General features: G+C 59.0%; 1 protein-coding gene across 1 annotated transcript in view; it reads right to left on the reverse strand.

The window, feature by feature from the left end:
* The window catches only part of LOC100089249 (dynein heavy chain 9, axonemal-like), an 87,747-nt gene extending 64,816 nt beyond the window's left edge, over positions 1-22,931 (reverse strand). The window contains 19 exon segments of the mRNA XM_029079882.1: positions 1,068-1,198; positions 1,890-2,760; positions 4,014-4,180; positions 6,291-6,513; positions 7,623-8,029; positions 8,122-8,318; positions 8,625-8,760; positions 9,378-9,619; positions 10,714-10,969; positions 11,897-12,023; positions 12,718-12,786; positions 13,479-13,593; positions 14,908-15,058; positions 15,479-15,595; positions 16,338-16,505; positions 19,756-19,989; positions 21,177-21,388; positions 22,373-22,503; positions 22,855-22,931. Coding sequence (XP_028935715.1) covers positions 1,068-1,198; positions 1,890-2,760; positions 4,014-4,180; positions 6,291-6,513; positions 7,623-8,029; positions 8,122-8,318; positions 8,625-8,760; positions 9,378-9,619; positions 10,714-10,969; positions 11,897-12,023; positions 12,718-12,786; positions 13,479-13,593; positions 14,908-15,058; positions 15,479-15,595; positions 16,338-16,505; positions 19,756-19,989; positions 21,177-21,388; positions 22,373-22,448 — 3,899 coding nt within the window. The 5' untranslated portion in view covers positions 22,449-22,503; positions 22,855-22,931.
* Positions 22,932-24,297: the final 1,366 nt, after the last annotated feature.

Raw genomic sequence — 24,297 nt, forward strand, 5'->3', positions numbered from 1 at the left:
TCTTCCCTCCCTGACCCCCATCTTCAACTCTTCGCTCTCCACTTCCCCAACTAAGGCCTCATTTCCTATTCTCCCACTCCCGTCTGTGTTGCCCTTACACTTGAATTTGCACCCTTTATTCACTCCATCTTCAGTCCCACAGTTCTTATATTCCCATGCATAATTTATTTACTTATACTAATATCTTTCTCCCTCTCTAGACTTTAAGCTCCTTGTGGACAGGGAATGGGTTTACCAACTGTGTCAAACCGTACTCCCCAAGCACACAGTAAAGTGTTCTGCCCACAGTAAGTCCTCAATAAGTACGACTGATGGATTGGGCACCGGACTGAGTACTCACTGAGTGCAGGGCACCAGAATGAGAGCCAAATGCAGAGCACTGGACTGAGTGCCCACGGAGCACAGGCCACCAGGCTAAGTGCCAAGAGCTGGGTACCGGACTGAAAATCTGCCAAGTACAGGGAACACTGGCCTGAGCATCTACTGAATACGAGGCACTGGACTAAGCGCCCACCTAGTGCAGGGCCCCGAACTGAGCACCTGAGAGAGAACAATGGAGTTAGAAGGCTCAACTCTGTCTCCCAAGGACTTCGCAGCCTAGCGGAGACAGAAATGAGATCTCCGAGAGGAGGAAGACGAGACTGAAAAGATGGATCCGTAGATGAAAACCCGTTTTAACGGAAAGCACATGCTGATGCGTTGAGAAGGGCTACGAATAGTAGTGACCGCTCGAGGGTGAAGCGGTACTGGGAGGACGAGACGGGGAGAAGATGACCAACAGAGAAGGCTTCCTGTACTTGGCGCCTAGTACAGTGCTCTGCACACAAAGCACTATGATGGATTGATTCCTGAAGGAGGTGGGCTTTCTGAAAGGCTGTGAAAATAGGGAATACCGTGTTCTGGCAGGTTTGGTGGGAGAGGAGGTTCCTGGGAGGGGGAACAGCGTGAGCGAAGGATAGGAGGTGGCGCAGATGATAGGGAGGCCCAGGGAGAAGGGGAGTCTCAAGAGGCAGAGGGAAGGAATGACCGTCCTTCCAGTGACCTGGGCTGAGAAGGGAGGGCCTCACCTGCTCTGAATGTCTTCTAGATGATCGTAGAGGCCAGGCTTGGTGGTCGCCTCTACCACGTTGGGGGTCTTCCGAACGCCACGCGCCAGAGCTACGAAGTCCTCATCGATGGCCTCGAAGCGCTGCGAGTCCTGCCGACGCAACAGGGAAGGCACCACGTCCGGCCCGCCGCGATCCCGCCACGGGCCGGACCCTCACCCGGTGTCCCTCTGGGGAAGGGGAGGGTGACCGGAGAGGGCCGGGAGGGACTTTCCGTGTGATCACGTGACCCTCCCAAGGAGCACCAAGGAGAGGTCACAAATCTGCCTTGGACTTGATTGAGCATCAGGCTGCTCAGCTCAGGGCCTGGAGCCTCCCCGGGCCCTGGGATTTCCAGACAAGCCTTGCGTCCTCCACATCACCGCGACTTTTCCTCGGCCCATGTGAAGAAGTGGGTTGGAGGGGCTGGCCACCCTACCCCTCCAGAGACAGAGGCTCGGAGGAGCTGAGCCGCATCTAGATCGTGAGCCCCGTGTGGGGCAGAGACCGCGCATGAACCGTTCCGCCTGTGGCCACCCGGGTGCCAAGCATAGTGCTTGACGCAGAGTAAGAACCTAACCGATACCGTAACTAACTGAGCTCCCCAAACAGAGTCCTTTTTTCCACTCCATCTGTAGGCCAGCCCACCCCACTGAACACTCGGGCATCTGCCGCCCGGCCCCCGGAGTCATCTTGGGGAGGGCAGGGTACGAGCCTGGCTGGATGGTCCCCGGGGAAGGAGGCCAAGAGCACAGAGAAAAGAAGTCTTGGGTGGGCAGGCGGGGCAGGCGGGGCGGCCGGTACCTGGGGCAGCTGGGCCCGGATGTCATCTGATCCGATGAAGATGCTTTCCAGGTGGGCCCAGGAGCGCTGCACTCGGAACCAGGCGGAGATGACGGCGTCGGCGGTGGTCAGCTTCTTCTGCCAGGCCGCCACCTCCGCGCGGAAGAACCCCACGTGCTTGGACGTGATGAGGCCCTGCAGCTGGACCTGGTGGTCCTCCAAGACCTCCACGAGGCCCTCGTCGGCACGCAGGAGGGGGACGTCGGGCCGGGGGTGGGGCTCGTACTGGAACTCCATGCCAGCCCACGTGGCCTCCAGTCCCTCAAGCACCTTCTCCATGGCCATCTCCTTCACGGCCCGGTCCACTATGCCCCGCACCTGGTCCTCACAGCGGTGCAGCTGGAGGCCCAGGAGGTCTGCCAGGGTGGTGTCCTCCCCGAGGGCAAACGCAACCCCCGTGGCCTGCATGAGCTGGTGCCAGTGTCGGTCCCGGATGGCCGGGTTCTGCAGCTCGGCCACGGCCCGCAGGGAGGTCAGGGTGTTTTTCACGGCCTCGTCCAGCCCCAGGAAGGCGTCCCATGCCCGCACCTCCTTGTCCAGGCCGCGGATCTCCCGAGCAAACCTCCTGCACTCCGAGTCCATGTTTTCCACATCGATCTCCTTCCACTTGGTGGCCTGCCAGGCACCGATGCTGGAGGTCACCACCCCGACTGTGTCCCAGAGAGTCTTCAGCAGGAGGGCCTCCTTCCGGCACTGCTTCAGCTGCTTGAACTCGGGAAGGGTCACTTCAAACAGGCTCGCGGCAGCAGAAAGGGAGGCCATGGTGGACTCCATCTGCCGGATCTGAACGTGCATGGCGTCAAGGATAGCGTGAGGACACTCGCTGTCGTACCTGGGAACGGAAATCGGGGTGATCGCTGGGACCCAGGGCCACCCTGGACCACCAGTAGCCTGAGGTCCGGCAGCTTCCCTCTAGCCCTGGGGTGGGAGTGACCACATCTCCCAGAAGAGACTGGCAAGAGGCGAGGCTGCTGTTCCTCTACACTGTAAGTTCATTGTGGGCAGGGAATGTGTCTGCCATTTCTGTCGCATGGTACTCTCCCAAATCCTTAGTAGAGTGCTCTGCACATAGTAAATGTTCAGTAAATACCACTGAAAGATAGGGAAATGGGATAACGAAGGAAAGTATTAGAGCAGAGTCCCCCACTGCTCTGGCACTGGATGGAGCAAGGGAGGGGGCTCGGGGAGAGGGCACCAGGTTCTTCCAGAAAGGAGAGGTGAGAGGAGCTTCAACTTGCAGGCAGGTAGAACCAGCAGCCCATGTGTCTCAATGTTTCAAAGTTTCCCATTGGCTTCTGGTCATCATTTATACCGAGGTGCCCGTTCCAGAGACGGTATGACTGCCAGACAGAGTAGCATCTCCCGACTGAGGCACCGGCGGTGCACCAAGTGACGCCGGGTCCCCGACGCCCACCCTTCCCGATGATTTTACGAGTCCGAGGCCTCGGTAGCAACAAACTGGGGGTGGGTTCAGATCAGTCCGCCTCACCCCCATTTGCCGGACACCATCAGCCCGGTCCTACTTGGGCCCCGGCACAACTCCCGCTCTCAGGGTGGAGCAGCAGGAGGTGGGTGAGTGCATGTGACAGAGCCAAGGGCAATCTGAGGCGTGGCCCCCGTCCCAGGTGCCCCGCCTGATCCCTAAAATAGTACCTGTTCACCATTCATTCAATAGTATTTATTGAGCGCTTACTATGTGCACAGCACTGTACTAAGCGCTTGGAATGTACAAATCGGTAACAGATAGAGACAGTCCCCACCCTTTGACAGGCTTACAGTCTCTGGGGCACAGATAGGACTCCCCATATTACTGGGCACTGGCTGAGGCTGGTCGCAGGGGAGGGGAAAACAAAATGAGTCTTCTACTGGGCTTTCTCCCAGGAAATTTCCCCAAATTTCCAATGCCTCTTTTTCTTTCCCTTTCCCAAAAGATTGTCTCTCCCTGCTCCCCGCCCCAGATCAGCCTCGGTCCTCTCCCTCCGTCCCCGGCACATATGCCGGCCCACCCTCCCCAGATCCGGACCCTACCCTTGCTGCTCCCTCCCCTCCCTCAGCACGAGGTGGTCTCGGGAAGCGACAGAGTACCTGAACGGGGCGTGCCTGCGGAAGCGTTCCCTGAACCCGTGCTGCTCCACGTCGAAAGACGCGCACTGTCGGCGGAGGGCGGCCACCTCGCTGGCTTGCAAGGGGGCCACCCGCTGCTTCACGGTGACCACCATCTTCTTGAGGCCGCTCCACTTCTCGGGCAGGTCCTGGGGATCATAACCCAACTCTCAGGCTGCTGGACCTCCTGCCTGTCCCAAGAGGCAGAGGCAGCACGGAGGGTGTGGCCCTGTATGCTCGGTACCCGTCCAGCTGGGGCCAGGCTCTCGTTGGCCTGAGGTTGGCTAGCCAATGACCATTCCCCCCAGGCAGCTGTTCGGGGACGAAGGCTGGCCCCGGGCCCAGACCTTTTCTTCTCCTACAGTCCCAGGACTGGAAGAATGCCAAGATTCCAACCTCATGCCACCACCCACCTCCCTCACCTTTAACCCCTCAGTCCACCCACCCCTCCGGGCCATCTGCTGCTTGCCTGAACCCACCCACACTCTCCGCTGGCCCTCAGCACCACAACTTACCCACCCCCTTATTTCCTGCCGGGATCTATCCTTTAATCTGGAGTCACCTCCACCACCTCTAGACTGTAAGCTCCTTTTGGGCAGGGAACTTGTCTACCAACTCTCTGTATTGGTCTCTCCCAAGCACCTAGTACAGTGCTCTGCACACAGTAAGTGCTCAATAAATACCATTAATTGCCTAATATCTACCTCCTCTTCTAGACTGCAAACTCTAGGGGATGTGGGCAGGGAATGTTTCTGTTTATTGTTGTACTCTCTGTATTGTTCTTAGTTCTACTCTCCTAAGCAATTAGTTCAGTGCTCTGCACACAGTAAGTACTCGAATACTACTGACTGTTGGACTAACTGAATGATTCATTCATTCAATCATATTTATTGAGTGCTTACTATGTGCAGAGCACTGTACTAAGCACTTGGAAAGTACAATTCAGCAAAAGAGAGAGACAATCCCTGCCCACACCGGGCCCCCATTCTAGAAGGGGGGGGGGGGTTGGAGGGACAGAGATCAAAACAAGTAAATAAGCAATAAAAATATATATAAATAGAATTATAGCTATATACACATCAGAACAAGTACAGAGGCATTAAAATAAGTAAATGGAATTATAGATACGTACATAAAGACACAAGTGCTACGGGGCGGGGTGTAGAGCAAAGGGAGCGAGTCAGGGCGACGGGGAGGGGAAAGGGAGCTGAGGAGATGGGGGGCTTAGACTAGGAAGGCCTCTTGGAGGAGGTGAGCCTTCAGTAGGGCTTTGAAGGGGGGAAGTGTGGTTGTTTGGCAAATTGGAGGAAGGAGGGCATTCCAGTCCAGAGATAGGATGTGGGCCAGGGGTCAACGGTGGGACAGGTGAGAACGAGGCACAGTGAAAAGATTAGCACCAGAGGAGCGGAGCGTGCGGGCTGGGATGTAGAAGGAGAGAAGGGAGATGAGGTAAGAGGGGGCAAGGCGATGGAGAACTGTGAAGCAAATAGTGAGGAGTTTTTGCGTGATATGATGGTTGATAGGCAACCGCTGGAGATTTGGCGGGGGGGTGGGGGGTGATCGCCTAGAACGTTTCTATAGAGAGATAATCTGGGCAGCGGAGTGAAGTATGGACTGAAGCGGGGAGAGACAGGAGGTTGGGAAGTCAGAAAGGAGGCTGATGCAGTAAATCCAGTGAGGATAGGATGAGAGATTGTATTAGCGTGGTAATGGTTTGGGCGGAGAGGAAAGGGTGGATCTAGGTGACGGTGTGAATGTGAGACCGGCGGGCTTTGGTGATGGACTGTTTATGTGGGGTGAATGCGAGAGCAGAGTCAAGGATGACACCAAGGTTGCGGGCTTGTGAGACAGGAAGGACGGAAGTGCCGCCCACGGTGACGGGAAAGTCAGGGAGACGATAGGGTTTGGGAGGGAAGATAAGGAGCTCTGTCTTGGACATGTTGAGTTTTAGGTGGCGGGAGGACATCTAAGCAGAGATGTCCTAAAGACAGGAGGAAATGAGAGCCTGGAGGGACAGAGAGAGAACAGGGGAGGAGATATAGATTTGGGTGTCATCCACAAAGAGATGACAGATGAAGCCGTGGGAGCGAATCACCAAGGCAGTGAGTGTAGATAGAAAGCAGAAGGGGACCAAGAACTGACCCCTGAGGAACACCAACAGTTTTAAAGAATTGACCCTCATCTTCCCAGCCCAACCCTTTAACCTAATCCCATATTCTCTCTCTGCAAGGCCTTCAAATTTCAGAAAGAGGCACTGACCTCAAGCCGTTTCAGAACGGCATCTGGCAGGTCTTGATCGTAGACTTTGAGCAGCTCGATGGTTTGCCTCAGGGGCTCAAACATCTCATCGGTGCGGCTCTGTCGGTCCTTAACAGCCATCAGATGTCCCATAACCTCCACCAAGCCACTGTAATCCCCTTCTTCCACCTTCTGGATTAGGCCTTGTTCACTATTCCTTATGAAGGCGTCAAGGTCAGCCAAGCTGTAGTAGACTCCCAGTGAGGTCGGGGGCAGGACAAGAATGAGGGAGGAAAAGGAGGAGGAGGAAGTGGCGGGTGGAAGAGGAAGTGGAGCAGGGGGAGAAGGAGGAGGAGATGAAGGAGGAAGCGGCAGAGCCAGAGACGGAGGCAGAGGAGGAGGTAGAGATCGCGGACGAGGGGAAAACTATTTCAATTCTGTGGTCCCTAGGGTCAAAGCCCAGGGGCCAACATCTTCCTCCCTATCACCCCCCCAAGGGTCAATGGGTTGCCCACTACAATTCCCCACTCCCAGGATGGGATGCAGGCTTGCCCCAGGTGACCCAGTGACCTCCAAAGAGACATGGTGACCGTGCCACCGTCCCCTCGGCTGTGGGGCAGAGAACGGCCCCACTAGAGTCCTCGAATCCTTTGGGATTTTGAGGAATGCGGAGCGTCAGCTTTGGAGGTGAGTGGGCATGTATCTGCAGGGGATGCCAGTCCTGCTGATTGCCAGCTCCACCCACCACGATCCACCCCACTGACAGGTTCAGGGCTGAGGGCAAGAAGGAGGATTGGCAGGAGTCCAGAGCAGCCCCAGGGTCCCGTACAGTTTGGGACAACCCTGAGCCGGGGAGTCCTGGTGGGCCAGTGGTCCCCAGTCTGTTCAAATGTCCCCGCTGGAGCACAAGCAAGCCCAGCAGCCCCGGGACCACCAGTGCATCCCAGTGCCACACTCAGACTTGGCCAGGACCTCTGGGGGCTTCTCAGGAGCAGGAAGGGCCCCACTGTTCACCCCTGCCTTGCTGGATAATGCAAGGAACCAACTTCATTTGGCCCACTGAGCGGCAGCTTCCCAGTCTTCGGCAGAGCTCAGTGTCCCAGTTGCGGTAGTCCCAGGTATCCCAGTGGGCACGACCTCCGGGAGGGCCACGGTCCAGTCTCAACCGAGGGGGCCACTGAGAGAGGCGTCCAGGAGGGTTGCCCCAGAAAGCAACTGGTCTAGGACTCTGAGCCGAAGGCCCCGGCCACTCAAGGCCAGTTCCCTAAGAAGTGAAGCCATCGGGAACCCAATCGCCCCCCCGGGGCTCGACAAACCCGACTGACCAGAAGCCACGGAGAGGAGCCCACCTACCTGCAGGTCACGTGGTCGACCAGATGCTGCTTAAACATGAGGCTCCAGCGCTTGACGACCGACAGCAGGGACGCCTTCAGGGGGCGAGCGTCGACCCGCAGCCACCCGGTCAACAACCGAGTGGGCTCCAGGCGGCTCACCTCCTCGAAGATCTTCTCATAGGAATCGATCTGCTCTTTAAACTGCTCCAGGGTGGGGGGCGCCTCGGGGACCCCGCTTTCTTCGGGGCCAAGCACACGCCCATGGGCCAGAAACTGCCTCAGCACCTCCTGGCGCTCGTCCACAAACAGGCAGACGTAGCGGTCAAAGGTGTCGCGGTAGCCGCTGCCGGCAGCCATGGCGCACTGCGTCCTCTCCATCAGCGTGAGGCGCGAGGAGACCAGAGTGGCCTCGGCCTCCAGGTCAGCCTGAGGTGGGCGGAGAGAGGAGGCACAGTTGCACACACTTGAGGACGGCTCGCTGGCCGGGAGGGAGGGGGGCCGGGCGGACGGGGGAGTACCTGGTAGTGAGGGCAGCCCTTCTGCTGGGCGATGCGGGGGACCAGCGAAGACATCCTGAAGGTATCGCTGACCAGCCCCTTGATGATATCGTACAGGCCGTCACCGGCTCCGGGGTCCAGGGAGGGTCGAAAGACCAGCTCGGGGAGGGCGAGATCCAGCTGGACTTCCAGCAAGGGGGCCAGTCTGGACTTCGGATCTGGAAAAGCAAGGGTCACGGAGGTGGGATGGCCAAGACCGCTAGCAGATCTGCCACCCCACCCTGCCCCTCCCAGGCAAACTGGGGACTGTGAGGCAGAGCTATCTCCACTGGCCCAGAGTATTATTTATTTAAATAACTGGGCCCGCCCCATCCTCCCCACCCATTCTCCAATGTCCACAGAGGGACAAGCTCTGCCTCCCCCCAACCACAAAGCCCTAGGCACACCCCACCACAGACACACACACACACACACACACACACACACACACACACATCCCAGGTTTCACTCTCCAGAGCGGTTACCAGTGTTTTCCAGGAGGAAGTTGAGGGAGCACTCGATGGCCGTGAAGAAGCCTTCCAGCACCATGTCGTCGATGTGCTCGACATAGGCCAGCCAAGGGCCAGAAGCCGGGTCCGCCAAGAAGAGTCTCTGGTTTTCCTTTAGGGGGGAATGGCAGGCAAGGGGAGGGGAGAGAAGAGAGGGCATTTTCATAGTGAGGCAGAGCAGGCACAGGAGGGTACAGATTGGCAGATCCCAGCCTCAGCAGGAAGCCCAAGGGGCCGCCGGGCACCGACTCCCTCGCGCTGGACCCTACCCCGCATCCGGCCTACTGGGGACAAGGTGGCTGGCGGGCTCAGGGTGTCCCCTCAGCAGCGACAAGCATCAGCCAACCTAGGACAGCCTTGGTCCCTTCACCACCACCGGGGCCACTGGCCAGCCCGCAGAGACCCTGGCCACAGCCCTGCCTCACAGGCTCCCGCTGGGGCTACGGGCTGCCTTCCCGAGACACCGCCCCCCAACCCCCTTAAAACCTGGGAAGAGAGGCTGGAAGGCTCGGTGGTGGCTGCCACCTGCCTGGGCATCAGCCCAGTCCCCGAGGGCTACACGCCCACACATACCCACAGACAGGAACACACACCCACATATACAGACACGCAAAAGAATACATCCACACACGAGTGCACAAACACCCACATGCACACAGACACACGCACACAGACAGCATCCTCTCCATAGCCTTAGCCCGTCTCCCGATCCGCGGGATGAGCCAGTACCCCCACGAGGGAGTGGATTCGCCGTCCGGACTCCCGGATCAGACGGTAGCGCTTGGCCAGGTGTTCTGGCCAATCATCCAGGCTCAGGAGAGATTCCTTTTTCCCATCTTTTCTCTCGAAAATCGGCAGCAGCCACGTTTTCAAGATGTTCCGGATCTCCTCCATGTTGTCCTTGGTCTGCCGAAGCCTCTGCTTGAGATCGCAGACTCCGTCAGTGACGCTCCGGACGTAGTCCCAAGCGCCTTGAGAGAGATGGACAGACAGCACAGGGAGTTAGCAGGAGGAGAGGCTCTCGAAGCTGCCGTGCTCCGCTCGGTTCGTAACGAACTGAGCAGTGTGAGGATTACGGTGCTCCAGCCGGCCTTTCCAGGCCTAAGAGACTGGACCCTCACCCAGGGAGCAGGAAGCGGGGCCCTGCAAGAGAGACCGACTCTCCAGGGCTGTCCCGGAGTCACCGGCTCAGGTGCCCTTGGCTCCGTCAAGCAACAGAAACAGCGTGGCCTAGAGGATAGAGCACTGGCCTGAGAGTCAGGACCTGGGTTCTAATCCCGGCTCCGCCACTTGTCTGCTGCGTGCCCCCGGCCAATGACCCTAGTCACCGGCCCCTCCCGGGAGGCAGTGGTTAGGGCAGCTCTGGGATCTGGGGATGGAGGGCTGGGAGTGGGCCACGGAAGTCTGAGTATAGTAATGTTGGTATTTGTTAAGCGCTTACTCTGTGCCGAGCACTGTTCTAAGCGCTGGGGTAGACACAGGGGAATCAGGTTGTCCCAGTGGGGCTCACAGTCTTAATCCCCATTTTACAGATGAGGTAACTGAGGCACCGAGAAGTTAAGTGACTTGCCCAAAGTCACACGGCTGACCAGTGGCCGAGTCGGGATTCGAACCCATGACCTCTGACTCCAAAGCCCGTGCTCTTTCCACTGAGCCACAAGGGGTGGGAACCGTGTCCAACCAAACGGGTATTTACCCCAGTGCTTAGAACAGTGTATGGCACAAAGTAAGTCCTTAACGAGTACCATAATTATTAGAAAAACAGCGTGGCTCAGTGGAAAGAACATGGGTTTAGGAGTCAGGGGTCATGGGTTCTAATCCCGGCTCCGCCACCTGTCAGCTGTGTGACTTTGGGCAAGTCACTTCGCCTCCCGGTGCCTCAGTGACCTTATCTGGAAAAGGGGAATTGAGACCGCGATCCCCACGTGGGACAACCCGAGGACCTTGTAGCTACCCCAGGGCTTAGAAGGGTGCTCGGCACGGAGTAGGCGCTTAACAGATACCGACATTATTATCGTTATTATTATTATTGCAGCGGATCTTGCCAGCCCCCACCTCCAGTTACCTTCAGTTTTCCAGTTGAGCGTCTCCTCGGCCGCCCGCAGCCCGAGATCCAGCTCGTGCAGGCGCTGGCCCACGAGAGGGAGCTCCACCGGCAGCACGGCCCGCCGCACCTCGTTGTAACCGTCGGCCAACAGCTCCAGGAGGGCCACTAGCCGCCGGCTCGCTTCTTTGGCACAGGCCATTTCCAGCGCCAACGCGGGTATGGGCCAAGCCCGCTGGGTCTCCAGGTACCTGACCTCCCGCAGCACCGACACCAGCTGGGGACAAGGACTCGCGTGGGCCACCAGCAGCCAGTTCTCCACAGAGGCCACAGAGCTGGGGGGAGCGGCTGGTGGAGCCCCGGAGGAGTACTGGGTTCAAATTCTAACTCACCGTTGTCTTCAAGGACCTAGGCTTCCCCAGATCATCTGGGAATGAGGGACCACACCGGGAGAGAGAGACTGGGAAACACAGGGGGTGGCCGGGCATCCCGGCCCCCCAGCAGCTGGCTGGATGGCAGGAGAGTAGGGGGTTTGGAGGGAGTGCGGGGTGGGGGGGCAGGGGAGAGGGGGACGTGCAAGTAGGACAAGGGGAAGAAGGAGAGAAAGCTGCCCAGTCTACCCCCTCCCCTCAACAGATGCATCTGCCATCACTGCAGATGGTGTCCGCCGCCAACGGCATCCAGTGCGGAAGCTCACGGACATTCAGTGCGGCCCCGCTCACGGTGGCTGGCTGAGGGAGGGAGGGACTTGGAGCACAAACGGTTGCACCTTGGGTTTATCCCAGTACGAGCTGTCCTGCTCGATTCTTCCCCTAACTTGTTTCCCGACCCATCCCTTGGGCCAGGACCTCGAGCCCGACGCCCTTCGGATCCCAGCTCTACCCCCTCATCAGCTTCCTCGCTGGCCTCCCGGCTTCCGGGCTCTGCCTTCCAGGCCTTCCTACGCCTTGCTGCCAGGGGAGCCTTCCTAAAATGCCTTTGAAATGATCTCCCCCCACCCCCCTTTCTGGAGAAGTAAGAGTTAAACAGGGTTTAACTCCAGACTGTAAATTTGTTATAACAGGGAACATGTCTACCAACTCTGTTACACTGTACTCACCTGAGCACTCGGGACAGTGCCCTGCACACAGTACTCAATACATATGATCGTTTCACTGAGTCAGAGGCCGGAAGGGATCCGCCTGAGTAGGTTTCGACACCTTACCTGGGGATCGAAGTTGACTGTGATCTGGCAGGTGTCCGGATCTCGCAGGAGGAGCGGCTGGCTGAGGTTGCACTGAGACGTCTCTGACACGGTCCGGCACCAACCCTCATACAGCTTCTTCTCATACCTAGGAGGACCAGGAGAGCCTTCGGCTGAGGATGTCCCTCCTTCCCAAAGCCCCAGCCTCACCCTGTGCCCGACACCGAGTGCAAAATTCCCAGTCTCCCGACCCACAGAACCACGCCCTTGGTCACCATATAGGGCGGGGGGGCGGGTAGGAGGAGCCACGGGTTGCGGGGCGAGGGGGGCCGGGGAAGGTCGGGAAAAGGCAGAAGAGCTCATAGGGTGGGGGACCACCAGATTCAAAGTCCTCCCCTCTCCTGAACTGGGGAACCTGGATCCCCCAGCATCGACTCCACACAACAAGCGGTGGTCATGGGTCAAGTACGGGGAGGCTCAGTGCCCTCCAGGCCGATCCCATTTCCAGAAGGCAGGGGAACGGGGGAACGAGGTGGCTGGAACGCACCCTGAGCTGGGAGCGAATCAGAGTTGGGCGGGAAGACGTTGGACCCCAGGGCACTCTGAACACGGGGAGAGGGGTCTACAGAGTGCAGGGCTTGGGGAAGGGAGAAGGGGTTCCTGAACCTTGAGGGAGAGACTTCCGTTCCCCTCACGTTGGCCAGGGTCAACCGCCACAGGAGGTCAGCCTGGGCCCAAAGAGACGTCCGACAGGCCAGAGTCAGGAGCTGGAGGGCCGAGGGGGAGAGGTGCCGAGGAACGGGGAGGTGCAGGGGCAGGGGGAAGAGGGGAACGCTGCTGACCTCTCCAGCGACATAAGTAGATCTTCATATTTCTGGATCACTCTCTTCCCGGCTTCTGACTCCAGGCACCTGTAGGGTATGGTCTGCCCTGGATCAGTTTGTCAGTGGGAGTGGAAAGCGAGGGGACTCTGGGAACGGGGAATGGGGAAGCTCTGGACAGCAGCCGGGAAAGCTGGGAAGCCCTCCTTGACACCCATCTCCCCATCCCTCTCCCCATCCCCAGGCCGCGGTCCCAGGTCGAGGGGCCGACGAAGCGGTTATCGGCAAAGGCCCTGGAGAATCTCAGGGTTCCTGGAAGCACCCGGGGCCCTCCGTGCAGGGGAACCTTGGGCTCCGTAGGAGCAGTTGCCAATCATCTGCTGCCTCTGCCGGCGCAGAAGCAGCTGGGCTCTACCCGCTGCCTCAGCTTCACTTTGGTCCATCTTAGATGGTGGCAGGGAAGACAGTGAGTCCCTGGGTCAACCCCCCACACCACCCTGGGCACTGGTGTGCCAGCTTCTTCAACCCCTCTTGGTCCACATAGCCCACGCTGAGGGCAGGGGTCCCAACACCCAGGGCTGGGGACTGTCCCCATAGGGCCCCACTCTGCCTGGCCCAGACGGGGTAACACCCCATTCAAGGTACAGGCAGAGGGACTGGCAGGCGCAAGAGCCCCCAGAGCCACTCCCCAACGTCCCGAGCGGATACACGGCAGAGCGGCCGCCTTGGGGGCTCCATGGGGGCAGAGGGGGAGTTGTCGGGGGGACTGTGACGTAACTCACGGGAGCGGGATCTGCCCGAAGCTCCTGAATGGACCCTGGATGCGTTCTCGTAGCTCCTGGGCCCAGCGCAGCCCCCCGACCATGGCTGACATGTTCCGGTGTGTCGGGGCGAATCCTAAGACACGGACAGGGTGAGGGAAGTCTCATACGCAGCACTGAAGCCATGGGCAGAGTAGCCGCCGAGACCCGAACCGCTCCCCCTCTGGGTGCTCCCTTTGGCCGGGCAGCTAGCCAGCATCGGCTGCCAACAGTCCGGGATCCACGACCCGTCAGTGAGATGGGGCAGAAGACCAGGAGAACGATTGGGATGGATTAAACAGCCCCTACTCTGTGCTGAGCGCCTGGGTGGACCCAGGATAATCAGACTGGACACTGTCCCTGCCTCACACGAGGCTCCCGGTCCGAGAGAGGGAGACCGGCAAACTCAAACCCATTTTACAGGTGAGGAGGCAGAGGTTCATAGTAGTCAAGTGACTTGACTTACCTTGCCCAAGGTCACACAGTAGGCCGGGGCAGAGCTCCCGACCGATAACCCCGTGCTCTCTCCACCGGGCCACTCTGCCTACTCATCTATCAAACACCGCCCACCCTGTGAATCGTGGGTGGTGCAGCAAAAGCCCCCACGCCGGCTCTCGCCACGGCCTCCCCCTCTCAAGATCTTGGCCGGTTAACTGTGGGGCTCGCCCACCTCCACCCCTCCCCGGCAGCCTGCCCGGGTCTCTCAGGGGCAGGGGCGCCCGACCCTGCCCTCGGGAGGTCGCTAACGACTCCATACCCACTCCCAGTATGGATCTAGAGCTGCCTATTCTACAGCTGCGGCAGAAGGATGCCCACTCTGTGGGGACCGTGGACTTGGCATCTTTCGGGGAGGAAGGTTAGGAGAGCTATCCTGTCCCACCCTTAGTGTCGAAAAAGAGTGAAGGGGTCTGTCAGGGGAGAGGCCGGCAGGCAGGAGGGCGAGAACATCATCCGCACCTAGCCCCAGTGAGGACTGGGGTGGACGCAGTGCAGAAGGATACGCCCCTTTTACACCTCGTACTTCCTCTTCTTTCTCCCTTTTTCCCTCTTTCATTCCCTATCTTCCTAAAACCCCACCACCCCCTTCCACGTCCCACCCTCAGTTTGCCCCAATGGAAAGCTGGCATCACGGATAATGGGCTCACGCTCCCCTGAGCATTGGTCCGGCTGGGTACCGGCAGACAAAGGGGAGCCCGAGCCACCAACAGCCCAGGCGAGGGCCTTGGCCATCCACACCTTGCCTCACCCAAGCAGCAGTTCCCACAGGCCAGGTGCCAGGCTCTTCCAGGAAGACTCTGCTGGCAGGGATGGGGTTATCCCTAAGCAGGCACAGAACGAGGGCTCAGCCACGGGCAGGGACAGGGCAAAGACAGTGACCGGGCTAGGGCCGGGACAGCGACTGGGCCCGTACCGAGCTCGGCCTCCTCCCGGAGGCGCCGGCAGTAGAGGAGTCCCGCTGCATCCAGCTCTCTGTCGACCATCGCGATGAGGGTAGGATACAGGGCAGCTGCACTGGCCACCAGCATTGGCCTCTCGAGGAGGCTCCCAAAGATGTCCAGCAGCTGGGGGGGATGAAGAAAGGGCATTCGTCCCCCAAGGTGGTTCGCCCTCCCTCTAGAACTGGAGGTGATGCGATGCTCTGGCAGAGCCCTGAAGTCCCTAAGCCCCAACCTCTCCTCCCTCTCTCCCTCCGGTCAGTTGCCCCCGGCAGGCCAGGCAGACACTTCCAGATCCCAGTCGAGGACTCGCGGACCGGACCGAGAGGCGCGGGACATCATGGAGCGCGAGGGGGGTGGCCGAGAGCTTGCCCCCTTCCTGAGGGCGGAATCACTGCACCGCCTGCACTCAGCCCCCACCCCGCCACCGGCTCTGAGATCTTGGGGACGAGGCCTGGGGGTGACAGGGCAGCTCGGACGAGGGACCGATCGCAGCGGCGATAGCCGCGCAACGCGGCGTCAGCCCGCTGGGCGACTCACACACACCTTCAAGGCGTGCTCCAAACTAGACACATCATTCAGAGCTCTGGTGAAGATGGTTCCCAGCCTTCGGTCCAGATCTTCCGCCTTCTGCTGGAACTCCATGATGTCTCTCTCAAACTCCTGCGGAAACACCGACTACAGGCAGGAACAAAGCTGTTCGGACAGGCCCGGGGCCATGGGTCCACTGGGGCGGACCGGGATGTCAGACTGGACCTGGAAATCCAGCTGACCGGAAGGCGCTCCCAGGAACACTCGGTGGATCCTCCGAGAGGCTGAGCTGCCACTGGGAGACAGACCTTCCCCCAAGCGGGCCACACACACCGGCCGGAGAACGGCAAGGCTCCGCTCTGGGCTCCAACCAAGCCGTCGCTGGGAGGAGGAGCGGGCGGACGTGCCGTTGGATTGACCCTCCACTCGCCACCGGCTCCTACCCGGGACTCGGGACCCACAGGAAGTCATAACGGCAGCAGTAAAAACTAGAATAACAGTGGTATTTGTTGACTACTCACTATGTCCCGAACGCTGGGCTAAATGCTGGGTTAGATACAAAACAATCAGATCAGGCACAGGGGGCTCACATCGTTCATGGGATAGGTATTTAACCCCCATTGTCCATATGAGGAAACAGAGGCACAGAAAAGTTGAGAGACTTGCCCGAGGACACACTGCTGGCAAGTGACATATCCTGAATTAGAAACCAGGTCACCTGACTCCCAGACCTGTCATCATAGAACGTCCCGCCCACTTCCCCACCCCTGATGCTGGACCCATTTGCCCACCGCCCTGCCCCTTGGGCCACCCAGCCTCTGCAGACCTGCCACCCTCTCTCTTCCTCGCTCCCTCCCTCCCACCGGCCCCGTACCATGCGCTCGGGATCCAGGCAGTCGTAGCTGCTCTCAGAGAAGCTTCTGAAGGCGTCTTGGAAGAGCGCAAACACGTCCTGGGCCTGCTCAGTGAGCGCCTGGCCACGGGCCCCGCCCAACTCCAGCTTTTCCATCTTCGGGATGTCCAGGGCCGTCCGGAGGAGCGCCTGGCCGTACAGCATCCGACCGGTCAGAGAACCCGTGAGGGTGAAGACGGCACACCCTAGCTCCGTTGGCCAGATCCCGGCAAACGGGGCCAGGCCTCACCTTGGTCAGCAGTGCCTCCCACCTGCTCCTAACATTTACGTGGGGGGCACGGGGGCCTTGCGCTTGGCACGGTGGGTGGGACGCCACTGGCTCCACCCCCACATTTTTCAGGTAGGACGGACAGCCGAGCTGACCTTCCCCAACTCTGGTGTTCATTCATTCACTCAATCATGCTTATTGAGCGCTTACTGTGTGCAAAGCACTGTAGTAAGCTCTTGGGAGAGTACAATATAACAATGATCAGACACATTCCCTGCCCACAATGAGAAAGAATCAGGAGAAAGTGAAAGAGATGGGGAGTGGGAGGGAAATGGGCGGGGGGGAGGGGGTGGCGGTGATCGTCCCTTTACAATCCCTCCCTAGGCCCAGTGCCAAAGATGGGAGGGTAGTCTACAGCTCCTGAATGGCTGCCCATCTGCAGCCTCACCAGGCAGGGAGCCACTGCACTGTGGGCATAGCACCAGCTCTTTCACTCCAGCCCCCATCTTCCCTAGCACACTCAGAGACACCAGAACCCCTAGGAAAGGCCTCAGACGGGGCAAAGAGCAGACAGGATGATGCGGACATGAAGGTCAGGTGTGGCACGGAGGCCGTTCGAGTTCAAAACCGTGGAAACGCTTCTCCCACTCAGAGTGAGGACAGGGAATCTGTTCCCGTGAGAATTCTTGCCAGAAACTCAGGCAAGTTCCCAGAATTCCATGCTGGGTAGGAGTGGTGAGGGGGAGGACAAAGGCCAGGGGTGGAAAAGGGAGAATCAGGGCTGTCAACCGTGAGGGTGGGTGGGTGCCAGCACCTGGTTCCTCCCAATACCCAAGTGCCCCTGTCTGAGAGCAAGTCCTGGGCTGGACGGGCCGTGGGGAGACCGGGAGGGTGGGGGTCCGGGGCGTCACGCTCGCACCAGAGGCAGTCCTGGCTGGCAGGCCCGGCACCGTCCCCTCATTACTGATTCATTACTGTTGTCCTAATTAACTGCAGCCCTCACAGCCACACGGGCCATCGGGGAAAATTGGGCTAAATCCATGCTAATGTTGGCTGAAACAAATTACGTGAGACCATTTCACAGAGGCACCGTCCCCAGAGAGGAGGTCGAGGACAACTGACCGTAGAATGGGGCTAGGGCGACAAGGCAGGAGAGGGCAAGAGAGGAGGGAGGGAGAGAGATGGAGAGACTCAGGGTGGAGGGGGTGGTGGAAGGAAAGAGGGAGGGGAATGGAGGGCAAAGCAAGAAAGAGGGGAAGTGAGCACTAAAGCCATCTGCACTTCCTCCCCTCTAACTCCCTTCTCCAGCCACTAATATCTAGTTTCTCTCCCCTTCACTCTGCTGAGACCACCCTCTTCCAGGTCACCGATAGCCTCCTTCTTGCCAAATCTAACTGTGGTTAGTTACCCCACCCTAATCCTTCTTGATCTCCAGGCCAACGCTCCCTACCTGTGGAGGACCTTCAGGGCTCTACCCTCCCTCGCTGGGGCTGGGGAAGAGCTCCCACGGTTTCAGCCGCAACCGCTGCGCAGATGATTCCCAGCTCAACCTCACCAGTCGCAACTCTTCTCACGTCTGCACCCTCGCATCTCGTCCGGCCTCCAAGACCTTTCCACCTAGATGCACCTCAGCCTCACCGGGTCCAAAATTGAACTCCTCATCTTCCCTCCCAAAACCTCTCCTCCCACCACCTTGCCCATCCCAGCTGCCAACACCGCCATCCTCCCGATTTCCCGCACCCAAGACCAGGGCCCTGCCGACGGCTCCCTTTCAACTCCCACTCCCGGTCCATTGCTGCGTCCTGCCGGGTTTCCCTCCACAGCGGTTTACGGATCCGCCGGGTCCGCTTCACCTCACGGCCCCCACCCTCGCCTGGGCCCTGGTCATATCCCAGCTGGATTACTCCAATCAGCTTCTGCACCGGCCTCCCTGTCTCCAGTCTCTCCCACTCCAGTTCACACTTCACTCTGCTGTCTGGATCATCCTTCTAAAACACCCTTCAACACCCACCTCCCCACTCATCAGAAGCTTCCTGTAGTTTCCCAATCTTCTCAGTATCCAAAAGAGACTCCTGACCACTGGCTTTAAGATACTCCGTCAACTCTCTTCCTCTTACCTAGCCACTCTTCTCCCACTGCACCCTAGCTCTCCCACCCCATCCACTCGCCCCAAGCTCACCCTCTTGACTCTCCCAACTCTGACCCCTGGCTCAGGCCCTTCTTTCAGCCTGGAACAAGACCGTCAGCTCCTTGAAGGCAAGAGGGTTCACACAGTGTTCTGCAAACTGCAGGTGCTCAATAAATGCTATTGATCGACTGACTGGGGCTCCCTCCCCAACCAAATCCACCAGACTACAGTTCTCCCTGCCTTCAGCACTTCTGACATCCTCTCTCCTCCAGCAGATTTTCTCCAAAGATCTTTTCTTCTCCCTGGGTCCCAGTCTCTCTGTCATCTCAGCACTTTTGTGGCAACCGATTTTGGCACTCTATGATTTGAGCGATTCTTCCTCTGATTTGTAGCTAGTTTCATATCTGTCTCCCCAACAGATTATTAGCTCCTTGAGGGCAGGGATTGTGTCTACCTACTTTATCACACTCTCCCAAGCGTGCAGTCCCGTATTCAGCACATAGTTGTAGGTGCTCAGATACTACCAACTATTGGAAAAGGAGGAAGGGGGAGAAACAGGCAGAGAAAGACAAGGGAGAAGGTGAGGATAAGGACAGGGCTGAGGAGAACAAAGAGCGAGTTCTTAACAAATATCCTAAAAACAACTGCTTTCAAAGGCAGATACATTCTGTCCTTGTCTGCTCATGTCAAAAGTGAGGAACAGCTTCGAAAGGGGCTTGGGGAAGGACTGACAGGGGACAGGATGGGAGTGAAGCAAAGGGGAGGGGAGAGAAGGAAGGAGAAGAAGGGAGAAGGCAGGAAGAAAGGAGTGATGGCATGGGTGCAGAAGAGGTGGCTGGATAAAACTGCAGAGGAAGAAATTGTGGCAGTCTCACATTGACTGACTGGGGATGCGGGAGGGCCAGGAAACCGGTCGGGGAGATTTTTCCAGGGCCAGGGACCACCAAGGGAGGGGGGATCCATTTCCAGGAGAGACCCCTCTGCCACTCTCTCCCTCTCTGTCAGTAGCCTCCCCGAGCCCACTCTAGGCATCAAGTACTCACTTCCACCATCTCGAGCCTCCGCAGGAAGCCGTCCAGTCTCCCGAAGACCATGGTCGACTGGAAATCCCACTCCACGGTCCCTCGGTCACGCGGGAAGTACGTCCCAAGCTTCGCCCTCCGGTCCTCAAACGACTGCTTGAAGAAGTTCAGGGTCCCCACGACCACCTGCACTTTGCTCAGACTCTCCTCCGTCTCCCCCTTCAGGATGTCTTCCGGGCCGAGGTAAGCAGAGGCCTGGAAAAAGGACGGTGTGAGGCATCCCACACCAATCTTGGTCCCCGCCGTCCACCACGGTTCTGGACCACGAGAGGGGATCGTCCACACTGACCCAACTGCCTGAGGAAACGTTTCCCCGCAGGCCTCGAGTTCCAGCACCAACCCAGAATCCCCTCCCCTCCTGCGTTAAACGGCCTGGACCACCTTCCACCCCGTCCCTCCTTCTCCCACATCCTCCTTTTCCGGCCGTAATCTTGCCCCGGCTCGCCGCCTTCGAGGGTCCACTTGGGGGTCGGTCCAGTTAGAGCCTCATCATTTGCAATGGGGGACATGGTGCTTTCCTCTCACTCCCATCTGTGTTACTTCTTCCCCGTCACTCTCGGCCTAAGGCTAACCCCAACCGCTCCCTCCTCTCCTTGGCCTCGTCGCTAGGGTCTATCCCGGCCTCCCTCGGTGACTCCGTCCCTCGCCTGGCCGCTCTCTCAAATCCCACAACACACGTCTCCTCCGAGCCGCCTCCTCAGTTTCCCAACCTCCCAGTCCCATCTCTGCTTCTCCCCGTCGCTGTCCCTCTCTGGCCCGGGGTAGGACCTCTGCCTACCCGCCTCCTGCCCCAAGGGAATCCCATCCCCTGCCCTGCTGGGGTTCCCGACCTCAGCCCGGGCTGCCTCTGCTGAGTCAGCACCCGCCCACACCACCACAGCGGGGACCAGGGGCCTGCGGGAGCAGTGGCGTCCAGGGGGGTCCCTCTCCCATCCGCCCAAGGAGGCACAACGGGGCCACTTGGGGCCGTCGGGCTCCAGGGAGGCTGCAACAGACTGCAATAGTCCCCTTAGACTGTAAGCTCGTTATGGGCAGGAAACGAGTCCGCTAATTCTATCGTACTGTACTCGTCCGAGCGCTTAGAACAGCGCTCTGCACATAAGCGCTCGATAAACACCATCGACGGATTGACCGACCGATCGAAGGACTCAGCCTCGCCGACAGCTTCCGACAGCCCCGGAACCCCTCGCCCCCCCGGCAGCCGCACCGTGCACTCTGGCCTGCCCCGGCTCACGCTCGCCGGCTCCTTCTGTCCGCCCAGGCCCAGGCAGAGCCCTCGGGCTGCCCGTCCCCCAACCCGACTCCCAGCGCCACCCGCTGTCCCCACCCCCACCCCCGGTCCAACCGGCCCGGTGAGAGCAGCAGCGAGGCGCCTCTCTGACCTGGCGGATGAGGAGGTTGCTCATCTCCTGCAGCAGCACGACCATCCGAGCCGGACACCGGTAGTGCTCGCACGTGGCCCAGGTGAGACAGACCACGTGCAGCAGGGGCCCCAGCAGCCGCTTCACCTGGGGAAACTCAGCCCCTTCCACGGCGGCCACGTGGCGCTCGAGGGGCTGCAGGTGCAGGTGCACGTCTCGGGCCTCGGTCAGTGCTGGGAGGAGACATCCCTGTGGTTGCTCTTCCCTGCCCCGACCCCCAGCCCCTGCTACCTAGGCCCCGCAGGTGGGGAACGGGAACAGGCCACCCCCCATCAGGGGAAGGGGCTCGCTGGGCAGAACAGCTCAGATCCAACAGGGGAGTGGGGATGGGGATGGGCGGAACAAGCCGGCCCCTGCTGGGGGGGCCGAGGAGATAGAGCAGGCTGTTCAACAGCAAGATGGTGGGTGTTCGGGTTGCCTGGAAATAGCTGTGAGGGGCAGAGGGTTGACCCCTGTTAGAGTGTAATCAGGACACCCCCTTCCTGTGAGTAGGGAACATGTCTTGAACCACTGTTCTTTCTCTCAGGCACTCAGGCGAGCACCACACTGGGGAGTCACTGGGTACATACCGTTTCTGTTGAGAAAATGTCACTGGCTACCAGGGAGACACCCCAACCTCATCACCATCACTGGAGTAGATACAAGCTAATCCGGTTGGACACGTACAGTCCATGTCCCACATGGGGCTCACAGTCATTCATTCGTTCATTCGATCGTATTTATTGAGCGCTTACCGTGTGCAGGGCACTGTATTATGCGCTTGAAAGGTACAATCCGGCAACAGATAGAGACAGTCCCTACCCAACCACGGGCCCACAGTCCTAATACCCATTTTAAAGATGAGGTAACTGAGCCACAGAGAAGTGAAGTGACTTGCCCAAGGTGACAAAGCAGACAAGTGAAGGATCCAGAAATGCAACCCAGGTCCTGATTCACAAGCCCGGGCCCTATGCACTATGCTGCTGAGCTCTGGGCCTTGTTTTGCTCCTCCATCAAATGGGGAGAAGGATCCCTACTTTTTCTTGTGCCCAGGGTGGTTGTGAGAATCCAATGGGATCGGTGCTGTTGCTGCAATGAGCAAGCTCTCTGCCCGTCAAGGGGTTCCTCCTGACCCCGCCCCCCCAAACACACACACACACACTCACTCCTCTGCCCACCTGCCACGACGTCTCGGAACAGGGCCCGGAAGGCTGGGAAATAGCTGCTCTGGAGGCGGTCCAGGAGCAGGGCCATGCGCCGCACTCTGCTGCTCCTGAGCTGGTTATAAATGCACTCCAGGTCCTCTGCCCTGCACGCCGGAACACAGCCCCATCAGGAAGAGCAGGGGCTATACGCCAAGCAAGGAATGCTAGGGCTGGGGAGACGCATCCCACCCCCTTGTTTCTCCGTTTCTGCGCCAGACCGCCCCCACCAGAAGAGAACACCCTACAGAAATGAACTGAGCCACCTGCCATCCCCCGGCCACGGACCGAACGCTGCCCGGCTCTCGGGATCACCCGGGCCCAGCACTACCCCTCCCACCTGGGGTAAGTCTCCTCCAGCTCCCCATCCCCTCCCTTTGGGTCACTTCCCCGAGGGCCCTGGGGTCCCCCCATCATCCCCCCCCCGGCCCTCCAGGAAGCTCCGGGCGTCCACTCACCTGCTCCGCCAGAAGGCCAGCTCCGCCCGGGGGCAAGGGTGTTCTCCCTGCAGGAGGGGTGCCGAGGATTCCCTCTTGAGTACCTCTTGGACCTGGTGGCACCATCGGATCACCGCCGACTCAACGGCGTAGATGACTGACTTATCTACGGAATCCAACCTGCAAGAGAACATTGGCGGGGGTGAGGGAAGTCAAGGGCAGGCCAAGAGAGAGCATCTCCGCTGCCCCAGGGCCCTGGCTCCAGAGAGGAGACCACAGACAACCCAGACAGACTGACAGACGATCGGAAGGACAGCATTTCTTACCTACCCCCACATCCTCACTCCTTCAGGACTTCTGCGGCCTGGGAGCGTGGGAAGCCCAGCTGCTCGAGGCAACATCACCCTTGAGCCTGCGGGGGCCGGGCCAGAACGCCCAAGGTCCCAGAGGTGGGAAGGCTGCGACACTTGACAACTGCGACTGTTGCCAGGGGCTGTGAGGAGCACGGGGGAAAGCCCCCTTCAAGGACTGTTTGGCTGCTGCAACTCCTCCTCCCAATATTTTCACTGAGTTTTAAACTCTGCGCTTCCGTTTCCCTGTGCCAGTTGCTACAGCAGCCCACCTCCCCCACGTTGACTGGGACCCCGAGGAGCAGGGCTGGGCCTCAGACTTCTCGGCATCGGCCCCACACCCAACCCAGGCCATTTGTCAGATCAATGTCAAGCACTGAACTGCTGACAATCAGAAGAATGAATTACAATAATTAAAATTGGTTCCCAAAGTCTTTGCTGAACACTGAGCCTGGAGCCAGCACGGTCTGGACCCAAGGGAACAATCCGTCATCCAGTCCAGCCTGGCACAAGGGAACTTGAGCGGGACCGCTCCATTCCCACATCGGTTCCCGAGCCCCAAGCAGCTCTCCACGCAGGCACAGCCAGCAGGAGGAACCTCACCCCCAAAAGAGGACGGAACTTGTCCTCGGATTATGTTATCGATGAGGTCGCTGATGATGGGATTGGATCCCCAGCGACCAGTGCTCTTGGAAAGACATTAAGGTGCAAGTTCCCTGAGGGCAAAGCACTCCATGGAACTGTCCAGGGAAGATTCGCAGATCTCTTATTGTTATATAGTACTCTCACAAGTGCTTAGGACAGTGTTCTGCACACAGTAACTGCTCAATAAATACAGTTGACTGACTGGCCCCAAGATCTAGGGGATCCTGGCAGCTGAGGGCGGGGCAAAGTCAAGCACTCCATCCTGAGAAACACTGTGTAGGGGCTCTAGGGAGGAGCCCACCTCCCGTGAGTCAGTCAACCATATTTATTGAGCAGCTAAAATATAACAATAAACAGAGACATTCCCTGTCCAAGACGAGCTGACAGTCTAGAGAGGGCACTTACACTTTCTCCTGCTCCAAGTCCACACGTGCCACCTTCTCGGAGCCCGCGGGAAGGGGCAGCAGGG

Source organism: Ornithorhynchus anatinus, chromosome 15, assembly GCF_004115215.2.
Source record: "Ornithorhynchus anatinus isolate Pmale09 chromosome 15, mOrnAna1.pri.v4, whole genome shotgun sequence".
NCBI classification, from domain to species: domain Eukaryota; kingdom Metazoa; phylum Chordata; class Mammalia; order Monotremata; family Ornithorhynchidae; genus Ornithorhynchus; species Ornithorhynchus anatinus.